Source organism: Cornus florida, unplaced genomic scaffold, assembly GCF_030987335.1.
Source record: "Cornus florida cultivar Cherokee Brave unplaced genomic scaffold, ASM3098733v1 CherokeeBrave_3.0.0_Hap2_Chr02, whole genome shotgun sequence".
NCBI lineage: Eukaryota > Viridiplantae > Streptophyta > Magnoliopsida > Cornales > Cornaceae > Cornus > Cornus florida.
This window is the reverse complement of record NW_026775572.1, coordinates 7,424,433-7,443,244: the sequence shown is the minus strand read 5'-3', so window position 1 is coordinate 7,443,244 and position 18,812 is coordinate 7,424,433. Positions and strand designations below refer to the sequence as shown.

The window sequence follows — 18,812 nt, the reverse complement described above, 5'->3', positions numbered from 1 at the left end:
CCGTCAAGAGTGGATTTCAGGTCGCCGTTAGCGAACTAGGTGAAGGAAAATAAGGCATCGAGATATTAATTAGAGCAGTAGGTCACTGCTAACCATTCACGATTATGTGAGTGTTGGTCGCTGTGGATTAGTGCAGACCTCGTGTTACCGGCAATAAAGAAAAAGAAGAATAATAAAAAAAAATATATAAAAGAGAGGGCATTGTTGATATTTTACACCCATAATATTTTATTTATTTTATTATAAATTAATAAGTGAGGATAAATTAGTAATTTTCCTTTGCCAATCGGAAAGTGATTTTCTGAGAACATTTTGCTTGGTTTAAATAATTAAGCACTAACTTGCTTCATAAAAATAATTGAGGGGACATCTAGGCTAGTGTTTTTGTTTTTTTTTTTTTTGTCCTTTTGCCATTTTATAATTATTTCAACGTGGTAAAGCTCCCTAGTCGAACGAGGCAACGAGGGAGGTCAGCGTAAGTAAAAGACCTATTTCTAGGACACCACCTCTCACGGGCGATGTGAATGTAATTACCATAAAAGTTATAAAACATAAAACCCTACCTTGCACAAACCCTACCTTTTCTTGTTCAAATTTGGTACCCTAATTTTGCAGTTGCAGGAAAGACGACCCAGCTCTCGAAGTACTGAAGAAAAATGGGAGGAAAGTGTCCACACAGGAAGGTCAAGAAGAGAAGGTTGTCTCACAAGACGGCTCGTCGTACCAAATTCCTTGTGAAAGATATCCTTCAATTTCATTTCATTTTATTTTCTTTTTTCTATTCTTCAGATTCTCTCACTTTCTCAAAGTTTCATCCTTATTTTTTTTAATGATTTTCTCGTCATATATATATATTTCCATCTTCGTTGTATTTTCTTTACTGTCGCGGAATCGATCACGTGACGATGCTGTTTATGAGGAGATTCAGAAGCGAGATGAAGATAAGAAACCATTGCCTGTAGATGAAGATCTTCCCGGAATGGGCCAATATTACTGTTTGCACTGCGAGTAATTATTTTTATTGTATTCATTTTGTTTTGTTTTTCTTTTTCTTTGCGATTTTTAGCTGTTTAATTTTTTTCGTTTATCTTTTTTAGTCGGTACTTTGCGAATGTGGCGGTGAGGGATGAGCACTTCAAGACAAAACGACACAAGAAGCGGTATATGTTTATTTATTTTTCGGATTCACTGACTTTACTGTCAATTTATATTGGAAAGCTTCGTACGAAAATACTTAGAGAATTGATTATAGTTTATCTACTAGAATATGGTAGAGTTTAAAGGACTTTTATCTTATATAGCAATATTTGGGGATTTAGGAAAAGTAAATTTTGCAGAATTGATTATGGGAAAAGTAGTTGTACTGCGTAGCCGGTTGTGTTGTGTCTTTGTACTGCTTTGTTTTAAAAGTGCCTTTATAAATGTATTAGTGTAAGATGTTGATATAATAGTAAGGGCCAAAGTGTATGTAGAGCGCAAGCTTAATACATATTCAACTAGATACAAATGTCTAGATATTTAATGATTTAACATATATTATTGAAAATTTTGATTCTTTATATTGTTATTAGTTAATAAATTGTCTTTCCCTTCGACTCTTCACACTTAATGTAAATATATACCCAAATATCCAAGTACAATAAATACTAGTAAATGCAGTAAGAGGAAAAAACCTTTGGAGGCTCTAAGCACTTTTAACACCTTAATGATCTGTAGTAACTCCTCCCTACTGCGAAACCTTTTTTATTTTTTTATTATTTAAAATTTTAAAAAGAAATATTTTAAATAAGTAAACCTAAAATTAAACTGGCGAAGAAGAACATGTTTAGAAAGCTAGGTGATTTGGCTACCTAATCACAATGTATTTCATGCGTAGCCAAATGGCTTATTTGGCCATGTTTGGGGATCCAAATGGCATTTTGGCTGCCCAAACTCAACCCGGCAGAGGAACTATTTAATCTAATTTATAGTGTTATTAATTTTTGTTGTTGTTGTTGTTAGGTTTGACATTCTCCATACATGTCCATATAAAAATATGAAAATACTAATGAGCATGATAGATTTTGTAAATAGAGTGAAGAATGATAGAGTTGAATATTATATTGGGTTGGTTTTAACGATTTACTATAAGAGGGCTATGATGCCATCAAGGTTTTAAGAACGATAGATATTTGATGTTGAACCTTTAGTGTTGATGGGTGCATTTATTTTAAGGCTTTAGCTTTAGTTGTGTGGGGTTAATACCGAATTGCAGGTGTACATAGAAGCTTTAGAATTAAATGGGTTAAGATAAGTAGAAATAAAATTGAATACATGGAATGTTACTTTAGTAAATATAGAAATACAAATGAGGATGTATTGAGGATTGAGAATCTAGAGCTACAAAAAGTGTGTATTTTTGTTATTTAGGCTCAGTTATTCATAATGAAGGAGAAATTGGAGATGACGTTAATCATAGAATCAAAGCAGGATGGGTTAAATGGAGGAGTGCATCTAGTATATTTTGTGATTTACGTATTATCTTACGATTGAAAGGGAAGTTCTATCTAATAGATATTAGATCTGCCATACTTTATAGCACAGAATGCCGGACAATTAAGAAACAACATATGCATGAAGTGAGTGTGGCAGAAATGCGAATATTGAGATGGATGTGCGGTAAGATTAGAAATGATACAATTTGGGAGATGGTTGAAGTATCACAAATTGGAGATTAAATGAGAGAAAATATGTTAAAATGGTTTGGTCATTTGCAAAGAAGACCTTTTAGTGCGCCAGTTAGGAAGAGTTATATAGTTCACATTAAGGGTAATACTAGTGGGAGAGGAAGACCAAAATTAACATGGATAGAGTTAGTAAGGAAGGATATGATCGCAAGTGGTTTGACCAAAGACACGACTTTAAATAGAACGGAATGGAAACATAGGATTCATGTAGCCGACCCCAAGTAGTTGGGCTCAAGGGTTGTTATTGTTGTTGTAGCTTTAATCGTGTGGGATTACTTGCCAATCCAAATAACATTAAGAATATGGAACTTAACATTTAATTGAGTTGTGCGTATGAGGATTATTGTATTTTACATCAGCTTATCATGCTTAACATTTCCCATGTTATGGTTTTAGTGTCTTGCTATTTCTTTTATGTCATTGCTAGTTAACAACTTAATAAGAATTGTATTTGGTATAACGCTCTGGATAGTTTTCGACATTCTAAATATTTCTAAGATTCAAAATAGGAAAGCCAAAGTGGAAACTAATAATAAGAGAAAAAAACCTTGTGGCGTCCAAAGTCTGGACGCTTGAGGTAACCTAACCCTTTTTGAATTTAACTTGTTCAGAAAATGCATGAAAGAAGTATGGATGTTCAAGTCGGGATTTAGAAGGGAGAAAATTGGATTTTTGTAAATCAATATAACATGGTTTTTTACAGATCTGATTTTCATTATGCACGTTAGTTTGGCCTTGTTTAGTTGTTTCATGATGTCTCAAACAGCCTATTGATGCGAAAAATAGTAACTTTTTTTTGTCTGTAATTTTGATTCATAATTTTGCAGGAGACATGCACATGTTTTCAAATTGTTGCATGAGATGCAAATCTTACTAGAATTATGAGGTGTTTCCTTGAAATATTTTTTTCCAATTTTGTCACGATGAGGGCCTCTCTTGCAAAAATTCTTCTAAACCCTTTTGAAACTCGAGTAGAAGATTAGTGAAAAGCGTGATGGTATACTTGAGTTTAAATGATTATATATACATATATGTATATATTCCATTTTGATCTCTAACACTTGAGCAATATGTAGGCAACATGGTCTGGACACTCATAGGACTATCTTAGACACAATGCGATTGTTTTGTTGTAACATGGATATGGAAGGTTTGAAGTGAGAAGTGATAAGGCTTCTTAAGAAACTGGAAAACTTGTTTATATTTTAAATTTTCTTTTAATTGGACCATTTTCAAGTATATTTGTGCTAAGATAGTGCTTTGATAAGGAAAAGGACGAGAAATGGGGATGGCGGCCTGAGTTTGCCTGCTGGCTACTATGTAGTGGTAGTGGGCCTGAGCATGTGACTTCTTTGGCCCGTGAGTTGTGATACAGGTGACGCTGTGGTTACGTGTTTTGCAGCCTTTTTGGTGTCTATTATCATGAAAAAACTTTTTGCTCAATATCTCTGTCTTTTCGCAATTGTAAACCTCTAATAAAACATTTCTAGTTTAGAAGTGCGGAATTTAACTAAATAAGACTTTTAAAGATTGAAAATGTACTTCCCCAAGCTTAAAAATCAATGCTTGTAAGTGAGATCTAATTGTGCAATTCCATTCACCCCGAAACCTCGAGAAAGATTAATTTATAATATGAGTTAGCACTTATGAAATTACTTATTTTTGTTGTGGAACTTCAACAGCTTTTTGATATTTGGTGCAATGTATTATGTATTTGTTCTACATTGAGATTAAAAATATTTTTTGATATATTAGTTATTTAAGTTAGCACTTCTTATGAAATTGCTTATTTTTGTTTTGTGACTTCTTCAGATTTTTGATATTTGGTGCAATGTATTATGTATTTGTGCTATATTGAGACTATAAGAATATTTTTTGACATATTAGTTATTTATTAGTAATCCTTATTTCTTATTTATATATATATATATAATAGTAATATTTGCAGTCACGAAATTCTCAAGAATGAAAGAAAGAGAGTTTTTATTTATTTATTTATTATTTTACATATATCTTTCCAGTAGTGATACAAAAACCAGTATTTTATATAATTCATGATCAATATTGAATCTTGTTACCAGTTTGAATAAAATTTGCTGAGAAAATCATTAGAAACATGATTTTGTGGAATTATAGGGTAAAATCATGTATATCAGTAGGTGTTTAGTGAGTCATTGCAACCCAAAAAATAATCACTTTTGTATCTGCATCCTGTTACTAATGTCCATTACACATGACATTTAGTCCACAATTTAAACTGTATAAAAGTATTAGCTATTAGTTTTATTACTTATAAAAAAAAATAAAAAAATATAGCTATTAGTTTTATTACTTATAAAAAAAATATAAAAATATAGCTATTAGTTTTATTGATGTAGTTGTTGCTGAATGATCTTGGTAATCTCATTGCCAATTTTGGCCTAGAAGCACTTGTAGTACTAGTACTAGTAGTAACTATGGGAGACAAGAATGATGGGATAGATTACAGCCGATAGAGATTCGTGTTAGCATACTGAGATTGAGCATACTCAATATCGCACAATGAAGAAGATCAATTCACGTGGCCCTCTTACTCCCCTTAATCGATAGAGAGCAATCGTTTACTTCAACTAAAATCGATGAAGTGCTGAGACCACTTCAACTTCTTTAGCAAGTCTTCAATAAATTTTTCTTGAGAAATCCATATTTCTCCTTTGGATTGTCGTACTTGAATGCCAAGAAAATATTTCATGAGACCCAAATTAGGTAGTAATTAAATATTATTGGTAGTCTTCTTGTCTAGTATGACTTGGAAGACTACAGTTTCAGCATTTCCCCAATTTTGTGTTAGGTGGGTAGTGGCGGTGAAATTAACTTGGATGTATTGGCTGGTTGAGCGTAGAGCATTAGGATAACCTCCTAGTAGTGCTTAAGTTAGTTTACCACTGGGATTGAAATCATTCAAGTGATTCCACATAGGTCATAGGTGAAAAAATATTGGCTGATTGAGCCTAAAAGCATTTGGATAACCTCCTAGTAGTAGTCATTGTAGAGGTGATACTACTACTGGAACAAGAAGCACTTAAGTAAGTCCACATGGGGCAGATACCAGTGACCAGTCTGAGTAAAAGGTTTTCCCAATGAAGGATCTTGATATTCTCAATGGCGAATTCATGCCCCTTTTATTCTAATAATCATACTTTAGTGGGTGAATACTCAATTATAAGGTGAAGGGTTTGAACACTGCAGTCACTGCTGTTGCAATCACGTGTGGAGTGAGGAGGAATTGTAGTAGTAATAGTTGTAGCTTTGCAGGAGGTGCTAAAAGTAAAGGAGTAGTTCGTAGTGAAATCCGCTTGGTGATCTCCTTGGCCAATGAAACACTAAAAAAAATGCGTTCTTACTAGTTTTAGTTCCATACAGGGTGGTTGGTAGGAGTGGCTGTGCTGGCGGTGGTAAGCACAGCATGTTTGTAAACCTTTGAAAGTGAAAGGATCTTGGAAATTTCCTAATACAATCAGGCCCCAGACTTGCTTGGAGAACTTTTCTGCTACATTGTATTTCATGTGGGGTGGTAGCTCTTTATGGAGATCTTGTGTTAACCTTTTTTGGCCAATTGAGCTCAAAACCACAAGGATAACATGCTATTTCTGCTGTTGTCATCCCATAAGGGAGGAATCGGGTTGTGCTCATCAGTCAGAATATCGATTTTCCTTGGAAAAAGAACCCACCTTACATTTCCCTTTTTCTTTTCATCAACTTAATTTCCTGTGAGAAATAGTAATTTTTTAAAATTTTTTTAAGTAATTTTCCGCTAGAAATATGATTTGTAATTTTGTATCCATCCTGGGTTCATGTCTCAAAGGCCTGGGTTTGCCATCTTCACCTTCTCATTTATGCATTCACACACACACATATATATATATTTCCCTAGTTCGCATTCATATATTATACATAAGTGGATAGGATATTAAATGACACCACTTTTTTGATGCAGTGTGAAGCAAATGATGGGTCCTGCACCACACACTCAACTTGACGCCGATGTAGCTGCTGGGATGGGGATGCCAGACAATGGTCCAAAACTAATGTCGATGTGAGCTTCCGGCGTTTGGTTCTTCTATGGATAAATGTTATGCATGTTAAGTGAGCTGCGGATTAGTCTCTTGATACTGGAAGATTTTTGTTTAAAATGGTATTGTAAAAGTGATATTTCGCGTTACCCTTACCCTTATGAAAGAAGACTATATCTTGTCACAGTTAAAAGTCATGTCAGACCAGCTAGTTCCAAATCAAATTTCTGCCCAGTATACTCAATGTATGTGTTTATCTTGTCACGGTATAATGCATGTTAAAATACCTTGAAGCACCAGTGTTTGTAGAATCTGCGAATACTGGTAGATCTATAGGACATACGCGAACACATACTTCACAAGCAATGCATTTATCAAATTCAAAGTGGATTCGGCCGCGGAAATACTCTTCGCATTGGATAAGGTAATCATGAAACTTGGATCAATGTGTCTTGCAGCCCATATTGTTTGTTGACCATAATTCATGAACCCAGTTATCATAGGGAACATATATTGTTTTGCTTTATTGGCAAATTGCTGTTCACTGAAGCAATGTGCTGTTGCTAATTTTCCCCTCAATTTGGGGTTGTGCTTTAGGCTATTAGAAGCACGAGCACTTCTAAAATAATTTTTATCTACACATTTTGGACACTTCTTTTTCTTTAAAATTCACTAAACACTAATAAACAAATGTATAAGATAGGAGAGTAATTTCATGTATTATAATTTAGTTTTTATATTCAAATGGCTCCATCTTCTATCTCAAGTAACTTTAGTGCAAATAATTAAAAATTAATTAAAGCTCTATAATTGATTTAATTAATACAAATAAAAATTTATATTTATATTAGTTGGGTTCACTCCCTGCTAGCGTGTCCGTTTTCATGGTTATTGTTAGGTTTTAGATTATAAAAAGTCTACAACTTGCATTTTAGTTGAAATGTTGAATAACAGTTTAAAGTTTTATGTTGCTGAATTTTCGGTACTTGTTGATTTGATTAGTATTGGAAAAATCAACCTAAGAAGTCTGTCTCTGGTCTTTCTTTCAACATCCTAAACGACTCCTATGGTATTTGGAATAAAATACAGGTTGATATATAATATACACACACAAATATATATTTGGAATAAAATAAAATCATGATCCAACAATGGCATTGCGCAGGAATAATATTGGGTCTAGGTCATCTGCAACATCGTATCGGATTAGACCGACATTGGATAATAACCTTTAATTTATTTAAACTACGATAAGAGTCGTTACTAACAAACCCTAGCTCAAAGTCAAATGTCCACCTAAAATGGAAATCCTTGTTAATTGAGAAGCATCCATCACAAAGCAATGAGAGATTAAAACTAGTAAATTATCACTTATATATATATATATATATATATTATATACAAAGGTAGGTGTTATTGTGTGTCGAATGCTAGTCTTCACTTTCAATGCAGATGCAAGAAATTATTCACTGATCACCACTGGTGCCAATAAAACCAATCCGTTAATGGCGCCACTCACATCCTTACAAATAATAAAGAGATAAGGCAGGGCCTACCCACACAAATAGAACCCATCATCAAACATCATATTCCTGTCATTTTCCATGACCATTTCTTCATGCAACTCCACCACCACAACCACAACCACAACCAGCCACTAGCATAAGGTTATATGAATGATTATTTTCCTTTCCCTTCCCTTCCCTTTGGTTTATATGAATGATTATTTTCCTTTCCCTTCCCTTTGTCCTGTTTCTTTTTCACTCATCAGTTATTTGATGTTGTCATCTGTCTTTTTTGAGGCTCGTTTGCATGCGCAACCACCCCGTGAACCCAACTCAATAATGTTGTTGTTTCCTTTTCTACATCCACAATCGCTGTCATCTTAAACACAATGATACCCAGACACAACCAAGATCCACAGGTTTCAATCCTGTCACCATTCAGTCCATCATGTATAGATTGCGATGCATAATCTTGTCGGAAACTCAATATATGGTCCAGGGCTTTGCCGCGCCTAATATCCCATCTCTGATTCTCTTCCATTAATTGTTAAGATGCTAGATGGTGATGTTTGTTAATGTCTATTGCAGACACTATTTGCTTTCTCTTTAATTTACTTAGATGTATAGATACATATATCTACATCAATTTCAAGAAAGTATTTCTCATTAGGGAATCAAGAATAAGATTGAAAAAGAAAACTAGAAGATCAATCAGAATGAGGACATATACTATGGTAAATTTAGATAATACACATAAAACTAAACTATACCAAAAACAGAAAACAAAAATAATCAAGGAGTATAAGAGCTATACTCCTCTTTAGTGGTGGATTTTTTTCTTTTCTTTTCTTTTCTTTTCCCCCTCACTAGCCTTCTCAGTCCTCATCTTCTCTGGGGCGCGCTGATGAACTTGAACCTGATGCCATATTCACCGCCTGCCCATGTGTGAACCTTTGTAACTGTATCATCCGCGCATAACACCCATCAGGGTAGTTTTTCAGAAGGTGTGAGTGGGAACCTTGTTCTGCCACTTTTCCGTCTTCTATCACAGCAATGACATGAGCGTTTCTTATTGTCGATAGCCGGTGTGCAACCACAATTGTGGTTTTTCCTGAGCAAGCACGCTCCAGAGCCTCTTGTACACACCTCTCGGACTCGGCATCAAGCGCACTTGTGGCTTCATCCAGCAGCATTAGCTCTGCCTTCCTAATGAAAGCGCGGGCAATTGCAATTCTTTGCTTTTGTCCCCCAGACAATTGAACTCCCCTCTCCCCAACAAATGTTTTGTAACCTTCTGGCAATGATGATATGAATTTGTGGGCATTTGCCAGAGTTGCTGCTTCAATGATCTCAGCTTCAGTTGCAGACTCATGCCCATAAGCAATGTTTTCGTAAATGGTTGTAGCAAAGAGGCATGGCTCCTGAGGGACAACGGCAATATGTCTTCGCATTGACTTGAGATTGTATTTTCGAATGTCCTTCCCATCAATCATGACCCTCCCAGACGATGGTTCATAGAATCGCTGAATAAGGGCAATGACTGAGCTCTTGCCACACCCACTAGGACCTACAAGGGCAAGAGTCTTGCCAGCTCGTGCACGAAGAGTTAGGTCATGGAAAATTGGCACATCAGGGCGAGAGGGATAAGAGAAGTCTACATGCTTGAACTCCACCTCCCCTCGAAGGCGGTCAGGTGCTGGGGTGGCATCTGGATCATCTGGCTCAATTTCAGTTCTGCGGTCAAGGAGGTCGAAGACTGACCTCATGGCTCGACCACCCTTAATGAAGTCAGGGGCCAGGGTCAGTGTTTCTGCTGCACCATTGGCAGAGACCATTAGGACCATGAAAACTCGTATTGTCTTTGAGAAATCAGAGATCCCATGCTTTACGAGCCAGGAGGCATACCAAAGACCAAGAGCATAGGAAGCATAAAGTAAGAACTGTGCTATCCCAAATCCACTTCCAGCAATCTGTCCCTTCCAGAAGCAACGCCGTAGTGGACTTTGCAGGTTGGCGGAGAAAATACTGACTATTTTGGATTCTGAATTGAAGGCAGCGACAGTTCTTACATTGGCCACAGCCTCACCTGCTAATTGTGTGGCTTTGGCATGTGCAGCTTCTAGGTCCCCCGAGAAACCTTTCATGAACATTTTCTGTTGAAAATACAACAAAAAAAAAGAAGTAAATATTAGGATTCAAACTGTAGCAGTGCGACAAAATTCTCTGCATTTGACCTAGATTACATAATATATGACTTTCAAGAAGCATTATAAACACATTAGTTTGGTAATAATGTTCATTTTGTTAATGTAACAGTTTGCCACTGGCTTCCCCATGATTTATCAATATGAATGTTTTAAGGACTGAAAAAACAAACCTGTAAAACAGTGGCTGCTACAACAACTGGGAAGACGGCTATGAGGACCAGGGCCAGGCGCCACTGCAAAACAAACCCTGCAGTGCAGGCAACTAGCATGAGAGCCGAGTTCTGCATGATTACTGAAATGCGGTCTCCAATGGCTGATCTAACATTGTTGGCATCAAGAGCCAGTCTGGCTGCAATTCTAGAGCTCTCGTTGTCTTCCTGATCGAACCATGCCAATTCGTTTTTCAGCACTGCTGTCAACATTTTCTCCCTCACTCGTTTTGTTAGGTTTTCTCCCACGACATCCCAGAAGAAATGCTGTAGTGTGTTGAAAAGAAGTGCAGCAGATGAAACCCCGATTAAAAGATAGCAGTATTTTCCAATTTCTTTGCTCATGTAAGCATGGTCTGGATTGTAGTAAACACTCATGACAGCACTCAGAACATAAGCGAAAAAGGCACTGAGGGAGCCGCAAACAACAGAGCCTATAGAACCAACTAAAGCATAAGCCCATTCAGGAGAGTTCATTTTTGCAAGGCGCCAAAAGGAACTAGCTTGCTCCTTGAATGCAAGCTTTTCAAGTCGATAATTGGGGTGTGAGGCATCCAGGGAGAGGCTAAAATCAGAAGTAGAAAAGTCAGATAGCCGGCGTGAATATGGTGATCGACCATATGAGGAGTTTCGGGCAATTATTGGTGAGCTTACTGAGTTCCTGGCACTAGAAGGCCTGCAAAGGAAGAACCGTGTTAAGCAACAGACGATCAGTTCAGCGTATAACATTGCATCATGATTTCAGGATTTTTAGGAATACGAATAATACAACAAAATTTTGAGGTTTCATAGTGGATATCTAAAGTTGGTGAAGTTACCTTGCACTACTCTTTCTGGCGTTATTGAGAGCAGTTTCATGAGCGATTTCTTGCAATCGGATGAGCTTGGCATAGACACCATTGTCTCCCTTGGCAAATAGCTCATCGTGGGTTCCAATTTCAGTGACACTACCCTGCTGGAGTACAGCCACAAGGTCAGCCTTCCTGATGGTGGAGAGGCGGTGGGCAATGACAAGTGTTGTCCTCCCAATCATGAATCGATCAAGAGCCTCTTGTACTAGCTTTTCTGATTCCGAGTCCAATGCACTTGTTGCCTCGTCTAAAAGCAGGATTGCTGGGTTTTTCAGCATTGCCCTTGCTATAGCTATTCTCTGCTTCTGCCCACCTGAGAGTTGCAATCCTCTCTCCCCTACCTGCCATTTTCAATTGGTTTTAGTCTATTGCATGTTTAACTGTGATTTCATCAATCCCCCAAAAGTTTCATGACATCCATTTAGTTCCCGAGAAAACACTGGAAAAGAAATGATAACTTGGATTCCTATAACAAAATTAGATTGGAACTGAGACAAGTTATTTCTATCTTTCTTTCTTTTTCCTTTTATAAATATTATAGCAATTGGACAAAGGATGTCATTTAATCTAAAGCATGATACAAGGAGTAAATCTAAGTGAGATGACTGTGTTGAAGATAAAACAATTCAGTACATGGCTATCAAGAAGAGGCATACCTCCCCTAAACAATGACAATCAGAGAGATTTGTTTTCTGATTAGAAATAAAAAGTTACTTCACATTTGACCAAATTTTCCTTAACTAATTTTTTTGTTTCTAACCCATTGTCTGCGACTTTCCATGTCAATTTATCGTCATCTATTTCGTCCTCACCGTAAACCCGGGACCCCCTTCTACCTACTGTGAGTTCCATAAATTGTCATAGTTAATAAATTTTGTCTTGTTCTTATTATAAAAACCTTCCAACGTACCCTAGATGCTCTTCACTTTCCATCGTTTTTGTTTTTCCAACTTGCCCTTGTGGGGTTATTCTTATTTATATGATCATTGACGAACCTTACAGGCCCTCCATTTTAATATCTTCAATTCTATTTCATTTATATGTCTTTCTTTCTGCATGAATATACAAATCCCAATTTACACCTGCACATGATGTGTTGACTGTAGCTTTTTTAAATGCATGACCAAACACCTCCCCACACTGACTATAAAAAATGGTTGGGTTTGTTTGTTGACTAAATAAGCCATCAAGTTTAGTAGTATATAAAACTAGCAATTAGAAACCACTAAAAACCTAACAAATTTGGCCCCTCCTCTGTTCAAGATTCATGACTATTTTCACCTTACAGATACTAACCAACCGAACCTCCCAACCTTCGCAAACCACTCTTTTATTATATAATTTTACCAACCAATTATTTGCTTAGGATTTTATTTTTTTATTTTAACCAATCGATTGACTCTAAATTTTGGAATGCCTCTTTTGAGATCCTTAAACTGGATAAATCAAACCATGTAACGTACATATAAATAACTTGTAAGGTTGCTGATTGCCATTTGCTTTACCAATAATGCTAAGTTAATGTCTTGAATTAGCTTACCTGCGTGTCGTAGCCATCAGGAAGTTTGACAATGAATGAATGTGCATTGGCAACTCTGGCAGCTTCTTCGATCTCAACTAGAGTTGCATCAGGCCTGCCCAAGAGTATGTTCTCTTTAATGGTGGTAGCAAACAGAGCAGGCTCTTGGCTCACAAGCCCAATTTGCTGCCTCAGCCATCTCAGCTTTATTGTCTTTATGTCATGCCCATCCAATAGAACTTGTCCTGCATAGCTTCTATTATTAACAGAAAATTTCATTCTGTAACTAACACAATTATGCACAAACATACCCACATGGACTACATGAACTCAGCAGCAGAAATAACTTCTAATAGCAGACATGCATTTACTCTATCTACTATAAAATATATTAATTCTGTAGCCGTATATAGCATCACTTTATCAAATAGAATGATATTTGTCTGTAACGTTACCTGATATAGGATCATAGAATCTCTCAATCAGAGAAACCACAGTGCTCTTGCCTGAGCCACTGCTTCCAACCAAAGCTATGGTCTTTCCGGCAGGGACGGTTAGAGAGAAATTGTTAAGAATTTTAATTTCTGGCCTTGATGGGTAGCAGAAATTAACATTTTTCAACTCTACTTGTCCTGTAACGGAGTCCATCTCCAAACCTGATTCACTGTTTCGATCAACACTCGCTTTGTGATCGATTACACGGAAGATTCTTGCAGCTGCAACTTTGGCCTTGGCAAATGCAGTCATGCTTGGAGCCGACTGTCCTAAAGCTCTGCAACCAAAAGATATTATCGTTGAGCTAATGAGCTTCAATAGGAGATAACAACAAATTGGACTAGCGTAACAGGAGTACTTACAATCCACCAATCATAACAGAGAACATTGTGGCAATGGCAAGTCCTCCATTAGTGTAGTGGTGTCTAACCAGATAACCACCATACCAGAGCAGAAGTGCATAGCAGCAAAAGACAACGAAGTAAGTCGCTCCCAGTCCCATTCCCTTTGCAAATCCGCTCCTGTAACCGATTCTTTGAGCAACCTTTAATGCTGACAAGTAGGCTTGAAGTGCTCTTGATTCACCTACAAATGCCAGAACCGTCCGAATTTGAACTATTGTCTGCAATTTGGATTGAAATGGGCGTTGCCCAGATGAGAAAACAGAGAATTTACTATGAATCAAGTCCATTTTCAGTCCCCCAACAAAAAGGAAATACACAAACTTTAGAAATCATCAACTTCTGTCACCTGTTCTGCAATGTTTCCGGCGTGTGACAGAGCTTCTTGGCTTTTGGCAGAGAGTTTGGCTAATGTGGTGGTGTGAATTGCCCCAATTACAGCAATGAGAGGAACAACAGCAAGTGTGACCAGAGCTAATTGCCACACAGCAGTGAAACCCACAACAAATCCAGACACAAATGTTGCCATATAGTGTATGAAATTACCCAACTGCAGCAATTAAAACAATAAATAAAGAAACCCATTCAGACACTAATTAGCAAAAACATCAAAAGTTTGTTTCTTCCTCTTTTCTTCACCTTCTCGCTAATGGCGTCTTGAACCATCACTGCATCATTGTTAATGGCGAAAACAACATCCGACGTTCGGACCTCTGTATCAAAGTATTGAATGTCTTGGTTCAAAGCCGCCTCCAAGTACTTGATCCTCATTTTCGTCGATTGCCGCTCTCCTGTCCACATCCAACAGGAAATCTCTGCAACCAGTTTGAGTTTCTTCCAATTTCAGTAAAAAACACTCACAAATTGACACCCAAAATCAAAACCCATATGGTAAGATTGTAGATTCTACATTCCATATATATATATAGAGAGAGAGAAATCACCCGCCCATGAAGACGCCCATATTGCAGCTCCAACTATAAGAAAGTAAAATGCATACTGCAAATTCAGGAAGAAAAATGAACATTATCAGTAGCCTAGAGATCTAAATAACCATAACAATAAGCTTATGAATATAATTAGGAATTATATATATATGTGTGTGTGTGTGTGTATATGTAATACACACCTTTATAACTTCGTGTGTCATTTTATCAATATTGTTGGCATTCGACCCAAAAGAATTAACAAGATCGGCGAAGAATCTCAGAAACAGAGGCAAAGAACAACCATGGACAAAGGCACCAACAGACCCAATTGCCATCAAAACATAGTCCAACCCATCTGCAAATCTGAAAAGCTCACCAAACCCAGATGAGGGTGGAGCAGAACCAGGCTTCTTTCCTGGAGAAACCTCCATTTTCTCTTCACCCACCTTTGCTTGTTCTTGTTCTGTGACTGTGTGTGTTGATGATGCTATATTTGGTTGTGTTGTTGTCGATGTTGTTGTTTGGTTGGCTTTAAATGAGTTCTCTTGGTGGTTTGTTGTTGTTGTTGGGTTGGTTTTAAAGGAGGTGTCAGAGTGAGGTGACACAAGTTCAAGACCTTGCATTTCAGACCATCTCCACTGCTCAATCGTCTTAATCTCCTCAGAATCTTGTGACATTGCTTTTGCAATTACAGACAAATTAAAACCTCTTTATCTTTGTCTCTCTAAAACTTTGGAGCTCGGTTTTTCTTGCAACTTTTTCACTTCTCTCTCTAGATTTTACTCTCATTTCTTCGACATAACTCGAAGCGGGAACAAACTGTGGAATTTTTTTTTTCACAGTCGGGTGGTTTCTTCAGTTGCTTCTTGTGCAAAACACACACAGCAGAAGCCTAGAGAGAGAAGAATTAGAGAGAGAAAAAGAGAGAACTTTCGCCCCGACAAAGAATACTGTGTGAAAGTTGGGTTTTTGACCAAAACTTGTTCGAATTGCGATTGAAATTATATTCTAAGTATTACACCATATAGTATTTTCTTTTTCTTTCTTTAAAAAATGTAGAGCATTTGGCTTCTTTTTAGAAGTTAAATTGTTAGAGCTTGTAGAAGAAAGTCCCATTTTTAACCCAAACCGGTGTATGTGTTTATGGTACACATGTGAAGTGACTCGAATATAATTTGAATTTTTTTAATCCTTGGTAAATCTTTATATACAGACTGTGGCCGCGTTTTATTATTGGTAAAATCTACACACTTTATTTATTTATTTTTATTTTTTATCAAATACTTATTATATTTTTATGATTTTGCTTTAATTTATTATTATTATTTTTTAATTTTAATTTTTTTTGCATCAAATAGATATTACTAAACATGTTTTTTATTATCATTCAAAACACCATATAATAAAATATATATATATTTTTAAGGATTAAAACAAAACACGTACCAAACAAAAGCTTAAAATTTGTGGTGCAGGTGAGAAAACACTTAAAAAGAATTTAAGTGGAAACTGAATTTAGTGTAATTTTAGAGAGGATAAAGTGAAAATTTTATAGGTATATAATTAAAAATAAGAAAAATTACCCCCCCTCCCCGGCGGCCGGTGAAAGAAGGTTTTACATCAAGTCTTTGTATTTTTACTTTTTTTTTTCCCCTTTCATTATGATCTTGATTTCACAACTTTCATGAAAAGAAGAAACCCTTAAAATTTTCAGTTTTGTTTGGGGGTAAATAACTAGTACTGATTTTATCCTTAAAACAGCTAGAGATTAAAGTGCCAAGTTCAATTATTGCGTCCTTTGATAATTAGAAACAGTTCGAGTATGATGAAATCTCCACTACATTTTGTCCAAAATCCTCCAACTTTTTAAGCAGAATTTGGCTAATTTGTCAGAAAATCGTGGTCAAATCTGGGGATTCCTCCGAACTTGATTCTTTACAGAACTTGACAGCGAATCCTTGAAAATATATATGTATGCATATATATATATATATGTATATATATATATAACAACCACACTTAATTCTAAGTTCAAGGTTTTGATTTGTGGGAATAAGAGTACGGTTACTGTGGAGCTCAACTAAATTAAGCAAGATATATTACTTAATAAGTAAAGAAGCTAATTAAAAATATATAAGGCGTGAGTCAGAGGTGAGCTACTTTAATCACGCCTTTGTTGTATAAAAACATAAGCCATAGGTCAGTGAGTCAGCTATGTTTTGCCTGAAAAAAGAGTGAAAGTAACTGAGATTTCTAAAAGCAATGACTTGGACTGCATATTCCTTGAGCTTTCTGCTTCAAAAGCCAATTATCTTAAGAAATTCTCAAATATATATATATATATATATGGATGTATGGAAAAAAAATTAAGAATTTAGCTCTGTGCTACCTTCCGGCGGTCTAGTGAATAAAGAGTCTGTTGAGACAAATTGTAAATTCGCGTTCTTGGTTCGATTTTTAAAAATTGCAAAAATATTTGAATTTAAGGCTCCATTTGTGTTGACCTAAAATATTTTTTTTAAGAAAGATTTTATTTTTTTAGATAAAATATATATATATATTTTCGGTATTTGGTAAAAGTATAAGTGGATATTGAGTTCAAGTCCATCGAGTGGGGCGCATAAAATAATTTGTAAAAAATTAATGAGTAAGTTATTTTTGTTAAATTTTAATATTTTTATTTTTCAAAAATATTTTTTAACAACCAGACATCAAAACGGAATTATGCGCGTAATTTGTGAGTGATTGCACACATTTGGAGTTTAGCTTGTTGTACGATCCAAGAAGTCTCTGAATATATGTGGCCAGATTGTGTAATGAAGTGAGAAAAGCTAGGTGAAGAAGTTAGGACCCCATGGCTCCATTTTGGTGTGCTAATGGGATCGAAGAGATCAATCCCAACGACTCTCTTTGACAAGATATACAGAATTGTGTAACCCTGAAAATGGAAAACGGTTAAAAAAACCATGAAGAAAGTTCAATCTGACTCGATACTGTCTTTGTTCTTTCAGTTGATGTCGTATACAATGGCTTGTATATGTTCATTCATTCGTATGATTCAATTTTGTGGGCCATTCTATGGTCTGATATTCAGATCATTTATGTTACCACTTGTGACTTCAACTCCTAATATTTGATTGACTTGTTGAATTTCATTGTTAGTCCCCTATGGTTGTTGATACAGAGATTTTAAAGAATTAAAGATTCACGTCTTGTGTTACTGAAGTCTCACATGTTAGGTACGTCAAGAAAATTTGTTACATAATTTTTTTGTTTTTATTTAGGTTGGTGGTGCCGAGCCTTTCATTCGACAATCACAGTGGTTTTGTCATGGATGATGATTGGAAGCACACAAGTAATACAATTCAGGTTAATTTTTGTGGATAAAAATTATTATCTTCACGATATTATTAATATTTTTATGATCATGATGATGTTAATCCAAACTTAAATAAAATTAAGTAAATTGTCAAATTCTCCGTCATTACTTTTTCACCATTTATTTAGGCTCAGTTTGGTACAATCAAAATGGGGAAAAGAAATAGAAGAAAATAAAAAGTTGTGTTTGGTATAAAATGTTGGTTAAAAAGGAGAGGGAATTGAGGAGTTTGGAAGGAAAGACTAAAGCATAAACAGTAACTTTTATTATCTTTTTAAAAATGGAAGGAAATGGAAGAAAAGTTCATATTTTTGATGAAATTTTATTAATTCCAAATTTGCCCTTATATCTATAAGAGAAAAATTCTATGAAAAAGGATATGGTTATAAATTCAATACATTAGTTTCCGTCCCTTTTTTTTCCCCAAACATGATTATTATTAGGGTCCGTTTGGATTGAGTGATTTGGAGGGAAAAAACTGGAAAGGGTAGTGTGATGGGTGTTTGGGTAGTCTAAAATTCTAAATGGAGAGAATGAAA

At 35.9% G+C, this 18,812-nt stretch overlaps 2 protein-coding genes across 2 annotated transcripts; one reads left to right on the top strand and one right to left on the bottom strand.

Annotated features, from left to right (window-relative positions):
- The first annotated feature begins 472 nt into the window (after positions 1–472).
- On the top strand, positions 473–7,042 carry LOC132293390 (uncharacterized). The gene is made up of 4 exons (XM_059790851.1): positions 473–741; positions 900–1,008; positions 1,098–1,160; positions 6,703–7,042. The coding sequence occupies exons 1-4, from the start codon at positions 657–659 to the stop codon at positions 6,803–6,805; spliced, it is 360 nt and encodes a 119-aa protein (XP_059646834.1). The 5' UTR covers positions 473–656; the 3' UTR covers positions 6,806–7,042.
- Positions 7,043–8,983: 1,941 nt separating this feature from the next.
- Positions 8,984–15,889, bottom strand: LOC132293388 (ABC transporter B family member 1). Its single transcript, XM_059790850.1, has 10 exons — positions 15,095–15,889; positions 14,910–14,964; positions 14,605–14,780; positions 14,315–14,515; positions 13,927–14,186; positions 13,525–13,841; positions 13,091–13,314; positions 11,518–11,891; positions 10,661–11,375; positions 8,984–10,436 (listed from the first exon to the last, which is right to left on the bottom strand). Exons 1-10 carry the CDS (start codon positions 15,569–15,571, stop codon positions 9,159–9,161), a joined length of 4,077 nt encoding a protein of 1,358 aa, XP_059646833.1. The 5' UTR covers positions 15,572–15,889; the 3' UTR covers positions 8,984–9,158.
- Between the last annotated feature and the right edge of the window lie 2,923 nt (positions 15,890–18,812).

What these genes read in the sequence shown, in the direction of transcription:
- LOC132293390 (XM_059790851.1), top strand. Translation starts at nt 657, where the DNA reads ATGGGAGGAAAGTGTCCACACAGGAAGGTCAAGAAGAGAAGGTTGTCT. An exon ending in TACCAAATTCCTTGTGAAAG is followed by an intron (nt 742 to 899) that starts ATATCCTTCAAT and finishes GGAATCGATCAC; the next exon opens with GTGACGATGCTGTTTATGAG. An exon ending in TATTACTGTTTGCACTGCGA is followed by an intron (nt 1,009 to 1,097) that starts GTAATTATTTTT and finishes TATCTTTTTTAG; the next exon opens with TCGGTACTTTGCGAATGTGG.
- LOC132293388 (XM_059790850.1), bottom strand. Translation starts at nt 15,571, where the DNA reads ATGTCACAAGATTCTGAGGAGATTAAGACGATTGAGCAGTGGAGATGG. An exon ending in ATTCTATGATCCTATATCAG is followed by an intron (nt 13,315 to 13,524) that starts GTAACGTTACAG and finishes GAAGCTATGCAG; the next exon opens with GACAAGTTCTATTGGATGGG. An exon ending in GCCAGAAAGAGTAGTGCAAG is followed by an intron (nt 11,376 to 11,517) that starts GTAACTTCACCA and finishes CTTCCTTTGCAG; the next exon opens with GCCTTCTAGTGCCAGGAACT.